The sequence below is a fragment of the Melanostigma gelatinosum genome, assembly GCF_949748355.1.
Source record: "Melanostigma gelatinosum genome assembly, chromosome: 17".
Classification (NCBI taxonomy): Eukaryota; Metazoa; Chordata; class Actinopteri; order Perciformes; family Zoarcidae; genus Melanostigma; species Melanostigma gelatinosum.
The window spans coordinates 13,749,425-13,773,804 of NC_136650.1; the positions used below are offsets into that span (position 1 = coordinate 13,749,425).

A 24,380-nucleotide genomic window follows, 5' to 3' on the forward strand; every position below is an offset into this window, starting at 1 on the left:
AGTAAACAGACTTCAATAGTTTGAAATGATTCTGTTGTTTAACCCTTGAGAGTCGCATTAGATTGAAGGTTTTCAACATCCAAACTGTTTAAATTGTGTATAAATAATGTCTAAATACAAAATTCAGTATAGGGAACATCAGCAAACAAACAAAACACGATCATTGAGTTTCTGTGATACATCAGAGGGCTTAAAGAGGATGTGACCATTTTATCTGAGGCTTAAAGAGGCACTGGGGGGGTTCAGAGCCCGCCCATACGGTCAGTTCATATGTGAAGTAGGCCTGCTACTGCATGGTGCATCCCGATGCAGCACACTCTACCTCTGCAGTGAAATGCAGTGTTTTGTTTCTTGTTGCGTCTCACAAGTTAAACTCTTCTCCTCTCATGAATAGACTTTTACCTGCTTGTGTAACTCACTTGGATTTGAGCTCTCCTTGCTTCACAACCTCCTGCCCGTGTGAGGATGATATCACATTATCAAAAAATAAGAGAAACCTTGTTACTGCATCTTTCCCATTGGGCAAACAAGGACCGTTATTCATGCGTTAAGCGCAGCGCTAGTCTCAAAAGACTTAATTTTCTGCAAAACATGCTGAGCCTCTTACACAATCTTCTCAACGAGCCTGGGCCATGGCACTCAATCTGACCTGTCGCTTGTCCAAGAAGACAGAGTGCTTCAATAGAGACTCTCCGCTGACCAAATTCTCTCTACGTGGCGCAACCTCCCTCTGAGCAGCCAGTGACCGAATCTCATCTGGGAGATTCATGGTTGTACTCCGAAAGAGAGAAGAACAGGCCGCTTCGATGAGGCTGATTTATCTCAGGTTGCTGGTCAAAGCGCTGGACGGATGGACGGAGAAGATGAAAGAGAGAGAGAGCTCTCAATCATCAGGTAAAACGCCCTCATGGCTTTATCGTCCATCACTCCTCACACACACTCCCTGCAGCATTCGAGCTACTCGGAAAAGCATAAGACACAAATCTAAATGGGAATCTAGTTTGCATGTTCCCTGGAGGTCTGCAGTAATTGTCTCTCTGTCAGGGTCATTAGAAAAAGGGAAAATGTTTCGAGTTTGTTTCCACAGGGAGTCCCGCTCATGATGGAGCGACGCACCAGACTTCCCTCAAAATGTGGCCTAAAGGGTAAGTGCACCTCGAGCTGCTGCCGGTAGCTCAGGACAGAAAGTGGGGAAAGTTCTGAGCCGTCTAGGTTACAAACCTGTGAGAAGACTCTTAGGAAGCAAGTCTGAAGTGTCCTCAGATTGATAGCAGGACGAGATCAAAAGAAAGATGGCTTCTCCGCCTCCGGGGAAGGTCACTGCGGTGCGCTCTTTAATGTTCCGGCCTCTACGCCTGGAGTTTCACTGCATCGTCCTCAAAAGATGAAGTCGTCATCAATATGAGAACGTCTCGTAGACATTAAGTCAAAGCCAACATTGTTTTTGCAGTCTTCAGCGGGGTAAACATTGGAGCAAGAGAGCCATCTTTATTCTCAGAATAAGGGAGCACAGTCACATACATTCTTTCACATCTCTGTGGCCTTTTTTTTCAGAGCAAATAAGCATATTCCAATCTCAAATCATTCCAAATATTTGTGTAGTCACAAGCATTCAAACGTTCCGGCTTGTGTAGAAGACAAACTATCACTGTACTGATTCGGCCTTATTTTTCCACCTCTCTGCATTTAACACACTCTACAATCAAAGTATTGAATGCCAGCGAGATGGCGAGGATACAAAAACATGGTTGGAAAATACAATCTCTTAATAACACGCTGTATTTGCTGACATGCGATCTTATTGGACCCCGCAAAAGAGCACTATCTCCTTCACCAGCGGGCTTATCTCATATCACTTAAGATTCATTACGCATGCGGCTCATGCTTTTTGACACACACGTATGCACAAACTTACTTAAAGCAGCGGTGCCATATGGCTCTGTGTTGTTGTACGATCCAACAGAGAGGATGCAAATGCAAGTCGTCACCCTGGAGAGAATTAAGCGTCACGTGCAGTGGACTTACAGTTTAACCAGCAGAGAAAAGGCTTAAACAAGGTCTTCAGAGTGCAGTTCTCACTGAGAACACACTTCACTACTGCGTGTAATCTACCGCTGCTGCTGCTGCTACTTCAGTCAGTCTCTTCCTGCGTTTACAGCAAGTAGTACACAAGTACACGGAGTGCATGTTACACTCAATCCGAATCCGAGCAGTCGGAGGTTTTGGAGGACCTGTGCTTCCGTTTGCCTTTTCTCTTCTTGTCTTTCTTCTTTTTGTCCTTCCCCTTTTTCCTTTTCTTGCTGCGATGGTGGTCGGACGAGGAAGAGGAGCTGTCTGAACTGGAGGAAGTGGTGTCCTGAAGCATCTGCTGCAGCTGTTGGATCCTAGAAACAGGAAGGAGAGGAGAGGAGGTGGGATCAGCGTAGAGTACAGGGAAAACGCAACCGATGCACACTCGGATGCCCCGTTTTGGCGAGCATCTGAAGTGTCCTTGAGCAGGACACGGCCTTTGTCCTAGTCCCGGCATTTCCGGACTGTTCGCCAACTGCCTACTCGTGTTACGTATTGCCAGTAATTTCCTCAGCAGCGCCCAATTACCCGTTAAAACTGCAGGTGTGTGGAGGATTCTCAGCGCACACTGGGACACACCTGGACAATGGGGTCATCCCGTCCTCAGAGAACTAAAATAGATCAGATGACTTAAGATAACAAGGTGCTTACTTGAATATCTACTTGTCCACAGCTAAATACGGTTCAAAGAGGAAGATTAAAAGCAACACATCACAGAACGGGTGAGGAAGAACCACACTGCTCTGTGAAATACAAAGGGAAGAAGAAGAGATGGCTGACGTGCTCTTGTGAAGTGTCCATCAGGCCTCATTACGGCGCAGCGTGATCATCAGAGCACTCGGGATGTCGTGCTACTCCTTCAAATGTACCGCTCATCCTCAAAGTGGACCTAAAGCTAAATTACACAAAGGTCTCTTCCCCCGGCTTCAAATACTTTGGTTTCCCTCAAATGCACGTCTGAAAGAGAATTCCTGCAAACTGTCCGCACTGAGCTGATCAGAGGCTCAGTGTTTCAGTCACTGACCTTTGTCATGATGCACAGCAACACATCTTCATACTAAAGCTGCAATAACCAACTCTCAAACACTCGAGACTGTTCCCACAAACAGTGTGTGTAACAATCTGTGGAATACAAATGATAACAGAAAAGAATAAACAGGCTATGCAGAATACTTCATTTTGAGAACGCGTATCATAAAACAACCAAGTGAAACTGTTATAACCTGTTGAATATGGATGCAGGTACGTCTGGTAACGAGCTCATTTCTACAATTTCATCATTAAATGTTCTCCAGGACAACTTTACTGGAAAGTAAACTGTGTAAAAGCTTTGCATCGAGCTTCCACAGAGGTGGTTTCTGGAGCTCTCAGAGAGCCGCAGAGCTGAAAAACAGGACAACCTCAGACGCCGCATTAGTTTGATTGGACCAGAGACCGGAGATGGGTTTTCGGGGAAAGTACCTCAAATTCAAACAACAACAACCACCTTATTAATTCTAGGAACAGGAGCTCCGCCTCCTCATCCAAGTCTTACATCATTTCTTTTCCAACCACGGCATTGTGAGCCTAACATGATTTGAATTACCTTGTTTTTTTGACAACAAGGTAATTTGAATTACCTTGTTGTTGAAATGTGCTATACAAATAAACTTGCCTTGCCTAACATAATTGGGACTTTTCAATCACGCATGCCAAATAAATCAAAGACTGCCTCACAAAGGATTTAAAATAAATAAAGATGCGACATGCAATCCCCCATCGTACCACAGTACTAGTATGCCTTCACCGGCTCACAGCAGCACGGGTAGAAATCAGGCATCAGACTGTTTTGCTTCCCTCTGAAAGATGATGCCAAAGTTAATATGGCACAAACACACAACTCAGACTTCAAAGCGCCGCTGGCCTTTGAATAACCTTTCTGTAATGCATGCAAAAAAATACACACAAGCCTCTGTGTGCTGCTGCTCTGCATTTACACACACACACACACACACACACCGACAGTGGCCCTTACATAGTAGACAAACCTCAAATTCAAACACCTTGGCGTCAAACAGTATTTGCTAGAAACGGGCACAGAGGAGCAGCCACCATGAGAGAGATTCCAGGTCATCTGAGACTGTGGGAAACATGTCTCACAGAAGCCTCTAAACTGTCTCGCCTGTCCTTCCAATCTATTTCACTTTTAAGAAGTCAGACTCTTATTCAGGGAAGTTACAGCAAAGGACTCGAACAACACCCGTGATTAATACAAAATAAGACTATGTACCTGGTTTCTTTTTCATTCCTTTTGTTTTCCCGAATGATGTCGTACATCGGGTCTTCGTGAGCCTAAAAGAACAAGATAAAATCTGTCATTACCCATTATGAAGGAACGGTAAAAATCATACATGATTCAATTAACAGTTGCTACTATTCACATTATATCCAGGAAACTATCCCATCGACACATTCCAACCACTGAGTCTAGTGTTATGTCAGCAGTTTTCTAAAAAGCTCCCCATGACAGTACGAGGTATGAAAACATGACAGAGTTGCATTCATGGTAATGATTGCAGAGGCCGTGTGTTATTGCTCCATTACGGGCACATTGGAAGAGGCTGTGTGAAGACGTCTGCTCCCCACATGTTCCTCAGTGTAAACTAAACCAGCTTCAGAGCTACGGTTACCCTCGGCCCAGTCTCTGCCACAGCCCGGCCTACATTCTGCAATACCTTCACTGAATAACTTCGGCCTCATTTGTTCTAAGCAGTTAACACACTCACCACTCTGAACTGCTCCAGTTTCTGGTTGCCTTTGATGAAGAACGGACACTCCTTGTCTCCTGTCCTGTGGCCGTAGCGCTTACACCGCCAACCTGCGGCAAAAGAAACCAATATAAAGCCGTGAGGTTGATGCGACATCATTGCTTTAAAATAGATTAAATATGGCCATGGAAGTACAGTAGTTTTACAAAATAAATATATATATATAATTAATTCAAAAAGCCAGAAGAATAAACTTTGATTCACGTACTCAAACAATCCCGCTCATATAATAATCTGTTACTAAATGTTTGCCTCGTTATAAAAGACAGACATCCTCAAACAAATCATAGATCATCACATCGCTGAAGAATTAATGTGTCAAAATGACACGCTTTTTTAAACACTTTTATCGACGTGTAGGTGTCATGAATAACTTAAGCTCCTGTGAGACTACAACGTCTCCGTTTATCCTCTAGTGTTTTCATGTCCACATCATTCCCTGTGACGTCTCTACGTTCCTTAAAACAGGATGATGTGTTCACACACTTCCTCAAGGGATTGAGCAGAGGCAGCGATGCTCGGCTTCTGTAGAACAAATGCCAACTTGTGTACAGGGCCTGTGTGTGTGTGTCCCTCGGCCCCTGGCTGTTCATGCAGCATGAAAATGAGTGGGACGAATGAATGGACACTGAAAATAAGGACAGCCTTTGTCTGACCACAAAGACAGAAGGTAATCTCCACCAACACCATTATTAATCTCGAGCAACACGGGCAAACAACAGACGTGGTGCTAATTGTTACGTTACGTTTGTCACCTATCCACACAGCTGGAGATCTACTCGTATCGACAGTACCTGAGCTATCTGTAACTTATTCAGTCTCTCTGTCAAACTCTCAAACCAGAGTTGGTGGTTTTTGGAACAGTGGAATAAGTTCTATTTTGTTTGAATGAAGTGCGCTTTACGACGCGCAGCCACATAACATTACTGTGGTCTGACTGGAGTCTGGTGGCTTAGAGGAGAGCATGTTAATTGTATGTTTTGTACATGAATAAATGATAATAAACCTCCAAATTCCTCTAGCTTTTACAGATTATATATTAACTTCAACATAACATTGCGCAGGAAACGGGGCGAAAACCGGCGTGTCCACCCGGGTGTCGTGTTTCCACCACTGCTGAACAGAGCCAAGAAACATCCAAGACGACTGCGGATTTGTTTGTCCCAGGAAGGAATGCCGATTGTGACCTTTTCCACTGACTGCAAACTGCCAGATGTTAGTGTGTGTTACTGGGGTTTCTTTTGTCCAGTGAGAAAGAGGTTTTTGATGAATTAAACTGGATTGTATACACTGCAGCTGTGACAGTGAACAGCCACATGTACCTCTCTCTCTCTCTCTCTCTCATCGTGCAGCGGTGTACTCACACTGCATCACCTTCACCTCCTTCCCCAGAGGCATCCACAGCCCCCTGGTGGGCGCGTTCGCCAGGAAGCTCCTGGCTGCTTCATTTCCTGGTTCGGCGGGGATACAGTCCTCTGGTTTGTCCTCGTGCTCCTGCAACAGCAACTGTCACTTTCTGAGCATTATCTTTCGAACAAAGAATAATAACTGCACGTGTCCAAGTCCGACTTCGGCCTGTTTCTTTAAAACGTGCAGTAAACATGACGTTACCTTTATGAGTCCCGGGGGAGGTTTCTCATAGCTGCGCCAAAAGAAAGATAACACTGTCGTTAGTTCTCACGTAACTGCAGAAGTAACGTAGAAGCTAACCACGTAAACCTAGCGTTTAACTGCTCAAATATTAACTCGTATACGATACGAGTTTACAATACTTGCAGAAACTAGTTACATGCATCATTCAGGTATAACTTTTTAACCCGTTTGAGCAGAAACTCTCTCGGTAATATTACTCACAACGTCTCGACGTGTTTCTGCTGTTGGACTTCTTGGTTGAGTTTTTTCGTGTGTGTTTTCAGTTTCTCTAAATCCTGTTTGGAGGACTTGTGTCTCTTGTGGTCTCGGCGCTCCTCCTTCTCTCTTCTTCGCTTTTTGTCCGACATTTGGCCCTGATGTTGACAAACCGTGGGCCGCGGGAAATCATTCACTTACAGATAATAATGCTGCATGCAAGGTTCATTTAAGGTGGGAAAGAAAACAGCCAGCGTGCTACAAGCAGCAGCTAACTAGCAGACATCTCTCTGGCGCTGCAGTACTTCCTGTGCAGCCCGGATTGGTTAGTTAAAGTCCAGCGCCACCTGCAGGACGCAGGCGGTAACACGTGGAGTGCTGCTGGATCGATTGCTGACTGTTCATGTTTCAGTACAGTCTCCAAAAATACGAAGCACAGACTTATTTCCTGTTACCATATCATTACGTTAAGCACTAAATTGCACCTTTTTATTATCTTTAACATACCCATGCTGTGGTGAACGGTAACTTTACTCAACCAGTGAATGTGCAGTTTTGAGGTACTTTTACATTTTCAGAAACTTCAGCCTTCTATTGTACTACATTTTAGAGGCAAATGTACTTTTTACTGAGATTCAGATTAATACCAGTAAATATAATTAGCAAATAGACTATGGTGTATTTTATAGATAAATGATACTTTATTGATCCATTGATGAAAGTCTCAACCTACCTGGCGCTAAATAAAATGACAAAAAGAGCCACCTTTATGCAACATTAAAATGCATCAGCAATTATTCAGCAATACATTATTTTCCAAAATAGGCCATTCTTCATAACGTTTACAGCAGTATGTTTTGGTGCTAATACTTTTGTACTTTTACTGAAGTAACATTTTGTAAACATGACTTTTATTGTGATATTGTTAAGTAAAATATTTGAGGATTTCTTTAATCTCATTTTCATAAATCTATATTAAATTTGGCACAAAAGTTCTCTGTATGTGTCAAGTTTATCTTAAGTGTAAAGAATGCAGCTGGATTAATGACATATTTTACATTTATTTGCACAGACATGGACATAACATCTGCAAGTTTGAAGTTGCAGTATAAGACATCTTCAAGCACTCATTTCAGAGATTAATATCAAACAGCAGTTTTGCAAACAGAAAAGGTTTTATTTCAGAGAATCACGGCGTTGCAGGAATACAAATGTGAGGTATTTCTGGATTCAAACATACTGAACATGAAACAGCTAATGAAAACAGGTAACCAGGCAGTACAAAACGCAGTAAATATATTCAAAATTCTTGCTCTTAACAAAAAGATGAAACGACCTTAACCTTTCACAAACATATGGCCAAAGAAAATGTGAAAAGAAAATGCACAGCCTCGACAATATTGATTGTCAAAAAGTACTTTCTGTTCAGGCAGATGTGCAGATGTGCCCATTCAATGTAAACAGCAACTGGTGAGTAATTACAAATATCTTCACTGATGACGATGCACGGTTTCAAAAATCATTTGCATGCACGTACAAAAATGCAACGACATATATACCTTTGTCAGTCTGGTCATGTTTAGCCAACCCCATACCAAATGAATGTACACAGACAATATCTCACCACTGGAAAGAGAGGTGTAAAAGTAAATCAATACATTTAAATACAAAAGTTTTGACATCAAGTAATACGAGTACGAAAAGGTTGTATATATTCGTATCATATACACTTGTAATATATACTTGTAACTTTAAAGGATGCTAGAAGGCATGTAAACAAGCTTGTCACGCCACAAACGCCACCGCAGAACACAGTTGGGTTTGCTGCGATGTTTCAGCCATTCGATAAACACTGAATAATTCCTCAAACCTTCCACTTAAAAAGGAGCGGAAGTATTACAAGAGGCGTGTGCTAAATTAGACAAAGAAGCGTTGGTCTCCAACTGGCTCAGCAGAAGACGCAGTAACCCTGATGAACAGCTGAAATTGCCAGCCCAGAGCTCCCAGTTATTGCATTCAGGATACCAGGAGTGCCATTCCAAACAGACCAGCAATAGCTGTGTTGGTGGGCAGGCTGCGACCCTTCCCGCACCGGCTCGGAAACCAAAGTTCCCCCTGAGCCTTTGGTGTTAACACGTTACAAATGTGGGTCTACATAAAGACAAGGAGGACACTCAAAGCGAGGAAAGAAAATCTTTCAAGCCCCCCTTCTTGCTGCTCTGGTGGTCCTCTCGCATTAGTATCTTGCTGAGACGCTGGACGACCCAATTTTTAGGCTTAGAGGGAGTCTTGGAGGAAGATGAGGCCGACCCTGAAGTGTTACAGGAGGTGGAGGACCTGGAGAGAGAGAGAGAGCGAGAGAGCGAGAGAGCGAGAGAGCGAGAGCGAGAGAGAGAGCGAGAGAGAGCGAGAGAGATGGGAAGCGAGGAGAGAGAAACGGAAAAAGGGGGAGGGATGAAGAGTTAGGATCGGGAAATTTAAGATTTTGTTGGTTGGCAGGAAATGTTAAAAGTGAGCTGTCAACAAGTATTTGATCTGGCAAGCATGGATACGCAATCATTCGAATGCTAACGGGCCTGACACATCATCCTCTCGGATGTCTGTGACACCAAGTTTAGTTGAGAGAGGTTATATGTTGAATTCTAGCTCAGGGGATGTCAACACCAGACACCTTAAAATAACTTACCTCGGAGTGTGAGCAGGTGTCTTGTCTTTGCCAGGAGTCTTGGGGGTTGTCATGTTGGCTCTGTGGGTTGACTGTGGGGTCTTGTGTTTAACAGCGCTGCCCGGTGTGCTGTGGGTCTTGGCGAGGGTAGCTATGAACTCCCTGTTCATTCCTTTGTATCTGGACGTCTTGCTGCATGTGTGGCAGGTGGCCATCTGGGATAAGGAGAGGAGCGGAACATATTCATTAACATTGCGTGGCCCCGCATCTATATTTCCCTCGTACATAACGAGGTTTGTAATGAGAAGTGCTCCGATGCCCTGAGACAATCACATCATCTCAGAGATGAGTGCAAGACAAGCTGCACAGAAGATTAAACCAACTCTACAGTACAAAATAAAAGTCTTCCGAGTGTAGAACATGCCGTACAAAGTGTGAAGTGCTGTTTCGTGTAATTTGAGGATTGCTTCAACAGCCCTCCCAATCATCAGTAACTTAGATCCCACTAATTACACCAGCCACCCAGAGTGGCACAAGGGGGGAACGGGTCAGAACAGACCACCACTGCAGAGGTCAGCAAGTCTGAGCCAAGCTGTCGACAGTCCAGAATGCTGATGAGGCGGAAAACTCACCGACACGAAAGCGGCCATTTCAGATTCTGACAGGTGTCTGTTGGTGTTGAAGAGTTGGGTTTCGGTGCACCGGGGCGTACAGAGTTCCTCTCTTTCTTTCTACGTGAGCGCGTACGAAGTGTTCACTGCACGAGCCTGCATGTCCAGCTTTATACAGACCGAGCCCAGCAACTGACCCACCCATCTCTGCACAGGGGTGTGGCTGAAAGGAGGAGCCACCACTGCACTCTGCTGCTGCTTCGTCAGTGGCTGGGCTCATCTAGACACACCGCTGTTTGCAAACTGATTAAACCGCGCAGGATGAAAAGTCAGACCTCCACCAAGCACCTCCAAACACAGGCGGGATGGTAGAAAGTAGGACTCCAGAGAGATGTTTTTTCATTTTCTATGTAGAATATGTCTTGATTTTGTTTCTGTATTCAAAAATCAATGGGACCGAATTCAAGAAGGATACGTCATATTATTTACATAGAGAATTCATCACACACACAGGCCAGTGTGCAGATTTGATTTTCAACAGCGCCTATCTAAGAACTGAGTGCCTAATATACATTTCTGATCACGAATCCGTAATTTCCAAATGAACGCAGCAAGGTGCTCTACCGTCTAAACATCTTCTCTATGGATAAGGTATATTACGTTGTCTGCGTTCCTGATTTATCGGGATCATTTAACGGGTAGAATTTCTTTCCAACTCCTAAATAGGGAAGCCTCTATTTCAGCAGATGACGTATCTCACTGAAGAGAACATCCAACAGCAAAAAGCCGTCTCATCAAACTCTTTATCTCTCCTGAACCTGAAATAACTGGCACGCTTTGAAACTTCGCAAAGATCAAACAATGTGCGATTGCAATCGTTGCAATAAAAAAAGAAGTCGGAAAACAACTCACAGCAGCGATGTTGATGCTGCAGATAAAGCTGGAGCAGCCGGTTTAAATCCACAAAGGATGAGTTCAGCGAGATTAAAATGAAACCCACCATACAGGAAACAAGTGAATAGTAATCTAATATTGTGCTGTTTATCCCACAACTTATAAAAAAAGTCAATCATATAGACCTCACTCACGGCCCACGTAGATTAGTATTAAGAGAGAATACACCTGATAATTCCTATGCTGTCTGTGCAGTGAAGGGTTTGAAGACAGACAGTGCCTGCCGACGAATCACCAGCAAGACTTTAATCTATGAGCTTTGACCTGAGACATGCATTCTGTGTATATGAATGTACGGGGATACAAGTACGGTGTTTGCAAGAAAACAACTCTCTTTGAGGTTGTGCAGCTTGGTGTCATGCAGCTGGAGCTGTGCCCAGTTGACCACGTGTGACACAATAAGAAGACGGGAGTCATGAGCTAAACACCTCTGAGCCTCTCTTGTCTGAACCTAATCAACACAGAAATCACTGCCTCTGCTATCCTGGACCTGCCGGGTCTTTGGTGTCAAACCCTCAAATGTCTTTCTTTCAAATGTCTTTCAGGAGGCCACCATACGACACGCACGATTACTCACGATCTGAGAATTAGAAGAAGAAATTGCACGTGAAACCCATATATGCAGACACACAAACACATACAGACCCACATAAATCAATTCTTCTTTCTATTAATAGCCCCCTGCTCCATAAATACCTCCCTTCCTGCCTTTCTCTCTCTGCTGCGAGAGGTCGGCCCGGGTCGATTTATTTGACCTCGGCAGACCGACGCCACCCAGGAGGGGAGAGATGAGCGGAGTAACAGTAAGGGAGAGACAGAACCAGGCGCCAGTAAGCATCTTTGAACAGAATAAAAGCACGCACACGTTTAAAACTGTGGAATGTTAATTGCGCGCAGTTTTTGGAACGCCACTGGTGTGTGACCACGCGCTGTCCTTTCGCTCCATTTAGAGTCTCTGCTTCTCTGGTGGGGCTACACTCCAACTTATTTCCATATCTATATAATACAACCTGCCCGGCGTGAATAAACATGCCTGATTTATAACAGCTGTAAGAACACAGAGCTGAGGAAAGCATATCATGCGCTGGCATCCACCCAGATGGCAACACGCAGATTCATCCTGAAGGGAAACGACCGGGATTTACATCCCGGAGTACAAATACTGCACACCACCCTCCATGTGTACGAGTGTGACTATCTACTGGTTGCGTGTATGCTTATACTCTTTGGCTTTGTTTTCATTGTTAATATCAACACATATATGAACTGTATGTTTTTGTACAGTAAGCATATGGTTTGGAAGACCAAATATTTCACTGTCAAAAGCCAGAAAATGAATGCAATTTGGCCTGAAGCTACTTAGACCAATCAACACATGAGATAAAAAAAATAAAAAAACGAGTCATAAAATAAATGAGCTCTTCAAAGAGTCCCAGAACACGTCTCATCCAGAGCACGATCCCAGAATAGTTTTGACGACTGGAAGAAGAACGCAAGCAAACATGGACGTCTGCAAACACTCACACCGTGTTCTGTATCAACGTCCGCCTCGGCCTGAGCAATACGTTTATACGACAGCATGTTTTGGATTGTTTCTCCCATAAATCCTCCACTTCTTACCGCGGGTGTCACTGGACCAACGGCGAGAAGAGCGGAACATCATGTACAAAACGATGAACTCTGGCACACACGGATAAAAGAATAAAGTTATGGAACATAAAACAAATGAAGGACTCCGTGGTCGCTGTGGCACATGATCTGCCAACAGCAGCATCTTGTGAGTAACTGTCTCGTGGGAAAAATACTTCTTCTATTACATCAGATTTGATTTCTGTTGTCCTAACTACCACACGCTTCTCTCTCTACGAGCGGATGCTTCTCTCATTATATTCGGGCTCTCGGGGTTGCTGTGCTCTGTTCATTCCTCGTCTTATCTCACCGCTCCACCACGCTGCATTTCTACGGGTATCGCGTCGCGATCGTCCCTCGGCCGAGGCACATGCTGCCGTACTTGTTGCCCCCAGTATATGACTGAAAACAGAGGGGTAAAAATACTTTGCAGGAGCTGCTCGGGGGTGCATTGGTTTACAAGGAAGTCACGTGATGAGCGAGCATCGACATCCTCCAATCGGGACTAAAACACTGTTGAGAAATGAGAGCGAGGAGAGGTGCACTGTCCCGTAAGAGTGTCTGTAAGAAAGGCCTGCGAGGTACAACACACAACACAGCTCTGTTATGTGTGCGATGGATGGATGGATTTAAAGTCCGGGATGGGGTTGGATTGGGGGTGTCTTCTGAAAGTCTACAGGAAATGACTCCGCACAACTATACAGTAGATATGATTATTAATAACAATTCAGGGATGACAACATTTCCGATGTTAGCAGATTTCACAATTAAATCATGATTCACAAAAGCCATGTTGGTGCCGCTTTGATGCAGTGGAATATTGCTCCCATTGGTACATTCTTATCTTTTTATGGAATAATATTTTTGGTAAATGACTTTTTCAGTTTCCCTCTCCTGTGTTATTCTCCTCCGCTTCTCTCACGGCTACATTTCATTGCTGCTCCCTCTCTGCCCTCCGAGTCAACCGATATGTAGCGCAGAGTGGGTTTAGAGGGCCTTGCGGTGAACAACTGCATATTAAATCAACCTGACCAGATTTTAATGAGGCGAAAGCATTTCCACGAGAGCTGCTCTTCGTTGGGGCTGAGGTCAGACCACCAGAGGGGCTCTCCAGTGGTCCTCTCCCGTCGCTGCTCTCTGATGCAGGAGAAACCGACCCTGATGCCACGAGCTCCAACACCGGTTTCATCAGAGTGGGAAGGTAAAAAAAAAAAAAATAAGCGTTGTTGCATTCTGTGTACGCCTGGGAGGGCAAAACGGACAACTATAACAGTTATGAGGTGTGTGTGTAAGGGAACGGGGCGAGTGTTAGTTCTCTTACAGTTAAGCTTAATGGAGCCACTGCAAAGGCCATAAGGAAACTAGTTCTGTGCAATGAACACAAATGACTTCATAAATCTAAATGGCAACAAAGGCTGGAGGCAACACATAAAGAGACCATGCAGGGGCTTGTGATGCTATAATAAATAATGATGCGATACATCTTTGACCAACCCTGGGACGTTATAATATGTCTCCCCCATAGGTCAGAGGTCAACACTAGCTACAGAATGAGTGAAAGACGAGGCTGAAGGTAGCTGACAAATATGTCTTTACGACCAGTAAAGCACAACTGATACAGAGGAACAATGTTATCACCCAACGGAGGCTTATCACAGAAACACCAGAATTACCAACCAAATATTTATCCGCTTTATCCGCAAAGATTATCCGCAAAAAATGTTTGGTGTAAATTAGTTTTCCAGCCGGTATTATTGCTAAACGCTAATATCAGCATCTAGCAGGCTGCCCCTTCCCTTAGTTCAGCACCACTGAAGTTGAGGAACACATTTCAGGCACATGCCCCTGGTGTGTTTCTGCAATGACAATATGCTGCAGTGCAGCACAATACACAACCATGGTCTGTGGGGTCGTAGTGTTTTGTCTTCTCACCAGCACTGAGGAGGACTTTTGGAAGCGTTGCAGCAGGTTCTTCTGCACCAGACTGAGCCTTTTCCCCCTGGCCCTCCTGCGCAGGACGCTCTGCACCCGTGCTGGTGGACGCCGCTTGGGCCGCAGCCGCATCCGGTGGTTGTCAGGCTTCAGCCACTGATAGCAGAACGGACACACCAAGGTGCTCCGCAGCAGCCTGGAGGACATCCGCTTCGCTGGTGCTGAGAAGAGGAGAGAAAAGGGCTAAATGGCAAAGAAATGGCAAAACTACCTATTGGTGAGGTTCTGGCTGACATGGAGCCGTGTTGGGTTGTGAGTGTTTGGTCCCACCAGGCAGTCTGCTACAGACAGCTGGCTCACTCAGTGCGTCTGGCCGTTTATCAACCTTGGCAAGTCGGTGACAAGGCCCGATTTACTACTGCGTTCAGCTCTGGTGAAACATGCAGAAATGAAAATTGTGCTTAAAAAGTAAGGTTGGTGAAGGATGTGCAGGTGTCTGAACTTACTATTAGCCCTCGCAGGCCACTGCCTATAGGGGAGAAGAAGAAGAGACCAGTTCAGACATTTTGAAGACACTTCAAACAGAAAAGAGTCAAATTCATCAGTGACTGAGTTTTGTGTTAAAAAAAACATTAGTACAAGATGATTATGAAGTAATACTTTGATAGTTACAGTCTCTCTTAAATGGATCATATTGTTGGACATGCATATTCATTGATTTCAAAATGCGCTTCTAATTTATTAAAAAGCAGTTGGTGAAAGAAACTGTCAGTTAACAACTCTGTTAAAATACATGAAAATAAACACATTACAAGATGGAAACACCAAAAGAGTCACAGACAGACTTTGCCATTATACATGTCGGAAAACATGCAACTAACTAATGGGTCTCTCCCAAACAATATAGGGCAAACTTCCACACTCTGGCAATGCCCCCCCCCCCCATACAGGGCTACCTTTGTGACTGCTAGGACACCTCCAACTTTGGAACGCTCACAATGAGATATTTGTGCAAACATTTGCACTAAGCCACCGCTAAGTCCCACTAAAATTAGCCCTGGGCTTGAATCAATGAAGGGAAATTTACTTTCCAGAGAGAGGCGGCAACAGGGCTGGCTGTTTATGGAGAGGAGGAAAGGGGGGGGGGGGGGGGGGGGGGGGGGTCGGCTCTAATCTGGAATGGACCCGCTGGCTGTTTGGGTGGAAAGAGATTTATAACATATCTGCCATCAGTCATCCTCCAGTCTGAGCCACTGTCCCTTGACCCCCCCCCCCCATTTAATAATCAGTGGCTGGATTAAACTGTCAGATTATATAAAGTCCTGTCAGAAAATACTGGAAGTGAAGAGAAGTTGTTTGAGGCCACCGTGGTGGTTTGTGCCTCTGTAGAGCAATGATTTACAGGCATTGAACACTTCAAATGTTAGCTGGTCTAAAAGTCCTCTTTAGAAAGTTAGCAGGTTTCAAAAACATTACTGTTACTTATAATAACATTACTGATAATCAGAGATCATTAGGGTGCATTTGACACCACATAAAACGATATATTCGTCATTGTTTTGCAAATTCTCTGACAAGGCTATGAACAGACTCGAGTGGAGAGAAGCTGGATTTGTGTTTCCGCATATCCTCTGTTCCCGCTGCCCCCCCGATGAGCCAACTCTCCACACCGCACAGACCTCTTCCACCGCACTCATCCTGTCATCATACTTGTCATGCATCTCCTTTTAAGTGCACACTTAGCTGTGGTGATGAACACTGAAGCTACCGGCCCTCCAACGGCTGACAAGTGGGAGACGCAATCAAGAGAGCCCTACAAGATGCAAAGGTTTGGAGGGTAATGGGGGGGGGGGGGGGGGGCTTCGATGTAGTAATGTAATTATGATAATTATATATACAAATATACATATATATACACATATATATATATCTCATATATATATATATATATATATATATATATATATCTCATATATATATTGTGGCAGCCGGAGGGGCAACCTCAGAGGAGAAGTGGTAGAGGGACGATATTGCCGGACATGGAGGCGGAGCCCCATGTCAGGGAGTGGAAAAGAGCGCCAAACCACCATCAGCCCAAACAAGCAACACCTGAGGAGGAGAGCCGAGGGAGCGACCACACCCTATCGGAGGAGGAGGAGGGGACTATAAAAGGGCCCCGGACACAGGAAACTAGGAGAGAGTAGGAGTGGAAAGAGACGGAGACACAGCAAACGCATTGGAGACAACTGGCTTACCCCTTGATCACCCTGGAACGTCTGACTACCCGCCCGGCTCCCGACCCCTGCCTGTACGACTACCCTGCTCCTGCCCGCGCCCTGGACCGTATGAGGAATACCCGTTGTGCACCGAACCGTGGAAGTGAACCCCGACCATCCCTCTGGAAAGCGGACAGTGTATTGTTGAGTGTCTATCCTACCTCTATCCACTCTCTATCTTCAGTAAAAACCTCACTTGCACCATTTATCTACCGACTGGTTGTGTTTATTGGTCCGTGTTGTCGTGAAACCCCCTTGCCACCCCGGGGGCTGTCACAATTTGGTGGAGAACGTGGGCACAGTCCGGTTCTGGCAACACTGACCGATAGACCGACCAACCCAGTAAGCATGGCCACCCCGGTGCCATTTCAAGAGCTGCTAGCGGGGCTAATCGCTAGCAACCAGGAAACCCAAAAACGCCACGAACAAGCCATGCAAGTACAAATGCAAATCCTCCAAGCACAGCAGCAACAACAATACCAACAGCAAGTACACATGGAGCAGTATATGGCGGTACAAACCGAACGCGCGGAGGCGATGCAAAGCGACATCAAGGGCATGTTACAGACACAACAGGAGCAACGTACCGTGGAGAAAGCCAACCCAGCGCGCTTCCTTCTCAAGCAGACGGCAGCTGACGATGTGGAAATATTTTTTCAGATATTCCAGACAACGGCACTCCGGGAAAAATGGCCAGAAGAGCACTGGGCTGAGTTGATAGCCCCCTTTCTGATCAACGAAACGCAAGTAACGTATCAGGACTTAGAGCGCGCTGGAAAAGTTGACTTCCGGGTGTTGAAAGCGGAAGCGTTACAGCGATGCGGGGTCACGCTGGTACTAAAGGCACAACGATTTCATGAATGGACATATGACACCTCCCTTTCTCCGCGAGCCCAGATGCATGAGATCAAGAGGATTACGACGGCCTGGCTGCACGCAGAGCCCACCGAGGTGTCGCCCACCGATCGTGTCGTCATGGACAAATTCCTCAGATCCCTCCCGTATGAGGCAAAAAAATTGGCCGGCCAGAGAAACCCCCGCAACCTCGAGGAACTGGTAGAGATCATGGAGGGTTACCACGCAGCACAAGCGTTAGTGCGTGGGGGAAGAAACCCGAAAGTGGAGGGGTCCACCCGCAAAGAAAAGATGAGAACGGAGGAAACTACCTATGTGTCTCCCTCCTTTCCCCCAGGCTTTCCCCGACGTCGGCCGGCGGGTGGACCGGAAGAGAGGAGGTGCTACCACTGCGGCGAGATCGGGCACATCGCATGGGAATGTCCTCACCGCCAGGACGCACCCATGACCACGGCCAGTGAGGGGAGTCGCCCATGCGGACTGATTACCGGATGCTGGGCCACTCACGAGGACCTCATGCCCCTCACCCCGGTCAAAGTAAACGGCCGCGACGCCTCCGCGATGGTGGATTCCGGGAGCGCGATTACCTTGGTGAGACCTACGTTTGCTCAGTACCCGCTCCTAACCGGCACCCGAGCGGTCACGTGCATCCATGGGGAGACCCGCGAATACCCCACCACCGCCCTCGAAATATACACGACGAGGGGTAGATACGTCGGCACTGCAGGAGTAGTGGAAGGACTCCCCGTAGAGGTGCTGGTCGGCCGAGACCTGCCCGTGTTCCAGGAGCTGTGGCGCAGCCTGGTGGTGAAACCAGGTACGACCCCTCACCGAAAGTCCAAGAAGAAAGCCATCTGTGGGCTGGGGGAGGAGATCTCCACCGATCCCCTATCGGAAGGAGTCGCCAGTGCCGTGGCCCGGGCGTTGGTGGAGGCCACCCAACCCAACCCCGAGGACGTATATGCCACAGCCGTCGAGAACGACGGACCCTCCAGCCCCAGTGAGCCCGAAGGAGAGGCGCCACCCATCCCCGAGGAGGCAGATACCCCCTCCCTCGAAGAAGAGGAGCTGGCCGGGCTGTTCCCCCAGGACCCGGAGGAGCCCATCTTACCCGGGCCCCTCACAGGGAGGTTTGGGACGGCCCAGTTGGAGGACCCCAACCTAGCCCACGCCCTTCGGCAGGTGGCCGCCGTAGACGGACGACCACTGGACGGGGTAAGAGACCTCCCTCCCACACATTTCTCCATTTATAACGGGCTCCTCTACCAGGTAGTAATAAAGGACGGGGCCCCCCTCAGGTTGTTACTGGTACCACGTCCTTTCATACCCTCTGTCCTCCAGTTAGCCCACTCCCATATCTTAGGTGCCCATCTAGGAGTGGAGAAAACCCTGGAAAGGGTGAGGGCCAGGTTCCACTGGCCCGGAATAAAAAAAGCCGTGGAGGATTACTGCCGGAGCTGCCCCGAATGTCAACAAGTGGCCCCACAACCCCATCACAGAAACCCGCTGGTGCCCCTGCCGATCATCACCGTCCCCTTCAGCAGGATCGGGATGGACCTAGTGGGGCCCCTACCCAAGACCAACCGGGGACACAGGTACATCCTGGTGATAGTGGATTACGCCACCCGGTATCCCGAAGCCATTCCCCTACGCTCGATGGCCACCAAGGGCATTGCAAGGGAGCTGGTGATGTTGTTTTCCAGGGTCGGAATACCGGAGGAGATTCTCACCGACCAAGGAACCCCGTTCATGTCTAGGATCATGAAGGATCTGTGTGGCATGCTGAAGGTGACCCAACTGAGGACGTCGGTGTATCACCCCCAAACGGACGGACTAGTAGAACGATTCAACCAGACACTGAAGAAAATGTTGAAAAAAACCATGGACCAGGACGGGAAGAATTGGGACCAACTGCTACCCTTCCTGATGTTCTCCATCAGAGAGGTGCCCCAGGCATCTACCGGATTCTCGCCCTTCGAGCTCCTGTACGGTCGACGACCCCGGGGGCTACTCGACCTGGCCAAAGAAGCCTGGGAACACCAACCCTCCCCCTACCGCACCATGGTGGACCACGTCGAGGAGATGAGGGTGAGGATGGCATCCCTCTGGCCCATCGTCCGAGAACACATGGCCGAGGCACAGGCGGCCCAAGCCCGCGTGTACAACCGGGGAACCCAACCCCGAGTGTTTAACCCAGGGGATCGGGTGTTGGTCCTGGTACCCACGGCGGAATGTAAGTTTCTAGCCCGATGGAGGGGGCCGTATGAAGTAATGGAGAAATTGGGGCCGGTAAACTACCGAGTCCGGCAACCAGGTCGGAGGCACCCGACGAAGGTTTATCATGTGAACCTGCTCAAGAAATGGGTGCGTAGGGATGCCATGCTCTGTTTCTCTCTCTCTACCCTCCCAGGAAAAACGGAGCCAGTCGAGGTACCCGTGGGAGAAGAGTTGACCCCCCGGCAGAAGCAGGACGTCCGGGAAATGGTGGATCGGTTCCGGGACGTGTTCTCCCCGGACCCCGGATACACCACACTGGTGCAACACCGGATAATCACCGAGCCCGGGAAGAAGGTGAAGCTAAGGCCGTACCGCATCCCCGAAGCCCGCCGGGGGGCGATAGAGAGGGAGGTACAGAGTATGCTGGAGGCCGACATCATCGAACCCTCGACGAGCGAGTGGTGCAGCCCTATAGTGTTGGTTCCGAAACCCGATGGCTCGGTCAGGTTCTGCAATGACTTTAGGCAGCTCAACGCCATCTCAAAATTCGATGCCTACCCGATGCCCCGGGTGGACGAGATGATAGAGCGCATCGGGAGGGCCAGATACATCACCACCCTCGACTTGACGAAAGGCTACTGGCAAGTGGCAGTAGCCCCCGAAGACAGGGAAAAAACGGCCTTCACTACGCCCATGGGACTTTACCACTATAAGAGGCTGCCGTTCGGTCTCCACGGAGCCCCCCCCACGTACCAGAGACTGATGGACCAGGTACTACGTCCCCATCGAGAATACGCGGCAGCCTATCTGGACGACATCGTCGTGCACGGGGAGGAATGGGGGGCTCACCTCCAAAGACTGGAAGCCGTCCTGAAAGCTCTGCGAGGGGCGGGGCTGACAGCCAACCCCAAGAAATGTCGCCTCGGCCTCCGGGAAGCTGACTACCTGGGGTACACCATCGGCCGCGGCTGCGTCAAGCCCCAGGTAGGGAAAGTCGAGGCAATCCGGGAATGGCCCCGCCCCCGCACAAAGAAACAGGTACGAGCATTCATTGGGCTAGCTAGCTACTATCGACGGTTTGTTCCCCAGTTCTCTGCTCTTGCAGCACCCCTGACGGACCTAACAAAAAACCGGCTGCCAGATCGGATCGTATGGACGGCAGAGACCGAGGACGCCTTCGAGAAGCTGAAGGAAGTACTCTGTTCTGAACCAGTGCTGGTGACCCCGGACTTCACGCAACCATTGGTGGTACAGACAGATGCCTCCGAGACCGGGGTGGGTGCCGTCCTGTCCCAGCTGAGGGATGGAGAGGAGCACCCGATCACATACGTAAGCAGAAAATTATTACCGAGAGAAACGAGATACGCCACGGTCGAGAAGGAGTGTTTGGCCATCAAATGGGCTCTGGGGGAGTTGAAATATTATCTGCTGGGACGACACTTTACCCTGGTCACGGACCACGCCCCCCTGGTATGGATGTCCCGTTCAAAAGACAATAACGCCCGGGTCACACGCTGGTTTTTATCCCTTCAACCATATGCTTTCTCTGTTGTCCACAGATCCGGGGCCGCTCATGGAAACGCGGACGCCCTGTCTAGACGGGACGCCCTAGGTTCCTGGAGCAGTCCTCCCCCCAGGTCGGATTTAAGGGGGGGGGTATGTGGCAGCCGGAGGGGCAACCTCAGAGGAGAAGTGGTAGAGGGACGATATTGCCGGACATGGAGGCGGAGCCCCATGTCAGGGAGTGGAAAAGAGCGCCAAACCACCATCAGCCCAAACAAGCAACACCTGAGGAGGAGAGCCGAGGGAGCGACCACACCCTATCGGAGGAGGAGGAGGGGACTATAAAAGGGCCCCGGACACAGGAAACTAGGAGAGAGTAGGAGTGGAAAGAGACGGAGACACAGCAAACGCATTGGAGACAACTGGCTTACCCCTTGATCACCCTGGAACGTCTGACTACCCGCCCGGCTCCCGACCCCTGCCTGTACGACTACCCTGCTCCTGCCCGCGCCCTGGACCGTATGAGGAATACCCGTTGTGCACCGAACCGTGGAAGTGAACCCCGACCATCCCTCTGGAAAGCGGACAGTGTATTGTTGAGTGTCTATCCTACCTCTATCCACTCTCTATCTTCAGTAAAAACCTCACTTGCACCATTTATCTACCGACTGGTTGTGTTTATTGGTCCGTGTTGTCGTGAAACCCCCTTGCCACCCCGGGGGCTGTCACAATATATAGATATATATATATATGAGATATATATCTCATATATATATATATATATATATATATATATATATATATATATATATATTAGATATATGTATATATATATATATATATATATATATATATATATATATATATATATGAGATATATGTATATATATATATATATATATCGGTATCAACGTAGATAATAGGCTGCTCTCTGTGAAGAGAAAGACAATACAGTGCTTAATGCAAAGCAAGAGCACTCCAGGCTATATGAGTCCCTGTGACATTGTTTGTCCAGCAGACATCCTGCATATTTTGGGCATCGGAGCAGTGAGTCCGGCTCCAGTTACCAAACACACAACTATGATTATTAACTTACCGGAAAGCAGCCGGCAACAGGGCCCACAATAAAGTGGCGTCACACATAACTCACACATACAACGTCACGTTCACAAAACACAATCCTAGACACACACAAATACATTCGACTGAAATAACGTGTGAAAGCCTTTGATACATTTGATCTGAAACCAAAAAAAGGACAACATTTTTTAAAACCCAATTGTAACTCTGATGCAAACACACACACACACGGACGCATTCAGTCATCGTCAGCCTGACAGAAGGTGAAGACGGTGGCAGAAGGCGGTAACACGATCTCCAACAAATACGTGTAGTAGTGTGTGTTTGAGTACAGACGGGCACCCACGACACACAGACACTCACTCCAGTGACGCATGACCACAACCAGAGCCGGAGACAGAGAAGACACTGGAGACCCCCAGAGGAACACAGAGAGACAGTTGTGGTTCATTATCTAAAAAACACCAACGCACACTGACCACGTATCAGCTAGTTTCACGCCCCCTCAGTTAACTGATCAACGGTGGCCAAGACCTCTATCTGAAAGGTTTATTCAGTCTTTTTGTTTTCCTGACATCGCATCCATATCACCACTCTGGCTGAAGATCAAATTTAGCATTCAATTTTGGAATTATGGAGCTTTGGTGAACCCAACTCAAACACGAGCCACAAGAGTCCACACACACACACATATACACACACACTTGCATTACTAACCATTTATTACTAACCAAGAGTGACACATAATCATGCCTTGTGTGTTAAGATGAGCAAACAACTGTACATATTCAACTCTTTGAGGAGTGGTTAAATGTTAAGAGAACAATCACAGCAGAGTCCCGCCCCCCTGCTGTGACTGAGTGATTGACAGGTATTTTAATACACTGTGCACGAGACATCTCTGTTACAGATGCTGTCTGTAACTGTTAAAGGTCTGTTAACAGTCATTATTCGTTAACACGCCAGTAAAACAAGCCATAATTCGGTTATGATCACAGGAAATGCAGATTTTTCATTTCTATATCAAACTGGTACAATTTAACGTGTGAGAATTTCTGTGACGTGTGTGTTTTGGTGGATGTCTCATCTACTGTATGTCACTCGGGGTGTTTTCTTGTATTTCAACACTAACTCTCATATCATCATAAACAAGCTAATGTAAGAAAATAAAGATCATCAGTCGATAAACACAGTCGTTGTCATTATATTGGCAGGAAGTCAGCCGCTAACACCGGTCGAGCTCCTCCACCTAGCGCCCACGTGCTACTATTACAACAATAAGGAACCAAGAGGTGAAAGCGACATGCAGGTAGTATTTTAAACAAAAGTTGCTTACAGTAAGAACCGTGATAGCTCCGGACACGTGTCTTTATACAGCAGGGAGGCGTCTAACAGAAAGTTGGCGGATTTTTCTTCAAAAAATGGCTTCATTTTAACGCTACTACTGCGACTCGTGGAACAAAAGACTGGAGCTCCACTGAACCACCGAGTTAAGACTTCGTCTGAAAAAAACCGCTGAACAGGTCTAAATCTCGTTGTCTAGATAAAGCTATGGCTGGACTGTTGCTCCGCTTGACCCACGTTGGGTCGCATGATTCTGACGTTGCTCTGGCCGCGGTGCATTATGGGAGCTTGAGTAAATCAGAGAGGCACACTGCGGAGCTGATGGATTGTTCCCTATTTTACCTCAGCGGATCCTTCTCTGTAACTTTGTGGCTCGTCCTTAAAAATAGACTTCCCTTAACCTTTATGCTACTGACTGGATTACCAGACTGCAGAGGCACTTTCTCTCACAGGTGCTTTATTATATTATTAAAATGTTGCTTGACTTTGTTACAATCTGTAATGACTTCATATCATTGTTTTCTGTTTCTTTTTTATGTAGGGCTTTTTCAAAATACGTGGTCCTGGTGGGCCCACTCAAAAGTACCCA

General features: G+C 47.2%; 2 protein-coding genes across 2 annotated transcripts; both read right to left on the reverse strand.

Annotated features, from left to right (window-relative positions):
- Positions 1 to 954: 954 nt before the first annotated feature.
- On the reverse strand, positions 955 to 7,010 carry rp9 (RP9 pre-mRNA splicing factor). Its single transcript, XM_079288589.1, has 6 exons — positions 6,732 to 7,010; positions 6,489 to 6,519; positions 6,242 to 6,371; positions 4,836 to 4,927; positions 4,340 to 4,401; positions 955 to 2,384 (listed from the first exon to the last, which is right to left on the reverse strand). The coding sequence occupies exons 1-6, from the start codon at positions 6,875 to 6,877 to the stop codon at positions 2,195 to 2,197; spliced, it is 651 nt and encodes a 216-aa protein (XP_079144715.1). The 5' UTR covers positions 6,878 to 7,010; the 3' UTR covers positions 955 to 2,194.
- Positions 7,011 to 7,905: 895 nt separating this feature from the next.
- Positions 7,906 to 23,970, reverse strand: rmp24 (ribonuclease MRP subunit p24). Its single transcript, XM_079288689.1, has 5 exons — positions 23,784 to 23,970; positions 15,023 to 15,045; positions 14,517 to 14,737; positions 9,412 to 9,605; positions 7,906 to 9,062 (listed from the first exon to the last, which is right to left on the reverse strand). The coding sequence occupies exons 1-5, from the start codon at positions 23,876 to 23,878 to the stop codon at positions 8,900 to 8,902; spliced, it is 696 nt and encodes a 231-aa protein (XP_079144815.1). The 5' UTR covers positions 23,879 to 23,970; the 3' UTR covers positions 7,906 to 8,899.
- Between the last annotated feature and the right edge of the window lie 410 nt (positions 23,971 to 24,380).

What these genes read in the sequence shown, in the direction of transcription:
- rp9 (XM_079288589.1), bottom strand. Translation starts at nt 6,877, where the DNA reads ATGTCGGACAAAAAGCGAAGAAGAGAGAAGGAGGAGCGCCGAGACCAC. An exon ending in CTCCCCCGGGACTCATAAAG is followed by an intron (nt 6,372 to 6,488) that starts GTAACGTCATGT and finishes TTGCTGTTGCAG; the next exon opens with GAGCACGAGGACAAACCAGA. An exon ending in AACTGGAGCAGTTCAGAGTG is followed by an intron (nt 4,402 to 4,835) that starts GTGAGTGTGTTA and finishes TTGTTCTTTTAG; the next exon opens with GCTCACGAAGACCCGATGTA.
- rmp24 (XM_079288689.1), bottom strand. Translation starts at nt 23,878, where the DNA reads ATGAAGCCATTTTTTGAAGAAAAATCCGCCAACTTTCTGTTAGACGCC. An exon ending in GAGCTATCACGGTTCTTACT is followed by an intron (nt 15,046 to 23,783) that starts GTAAGCAACTTT and finishes TCTCCCCTATAG; the next exon opens with GCAGTGGCCTGCGAGGGCTA. An exon ending in GTGGCCTGCGAGGGCTAATA is followed by an intron (nt 14,738 to 15,022) that starts GTAAGTTCAGAC and finishes TCCTCTTCTCAG; the next exon opens with CACCAGCGAAGCGGATGTCC.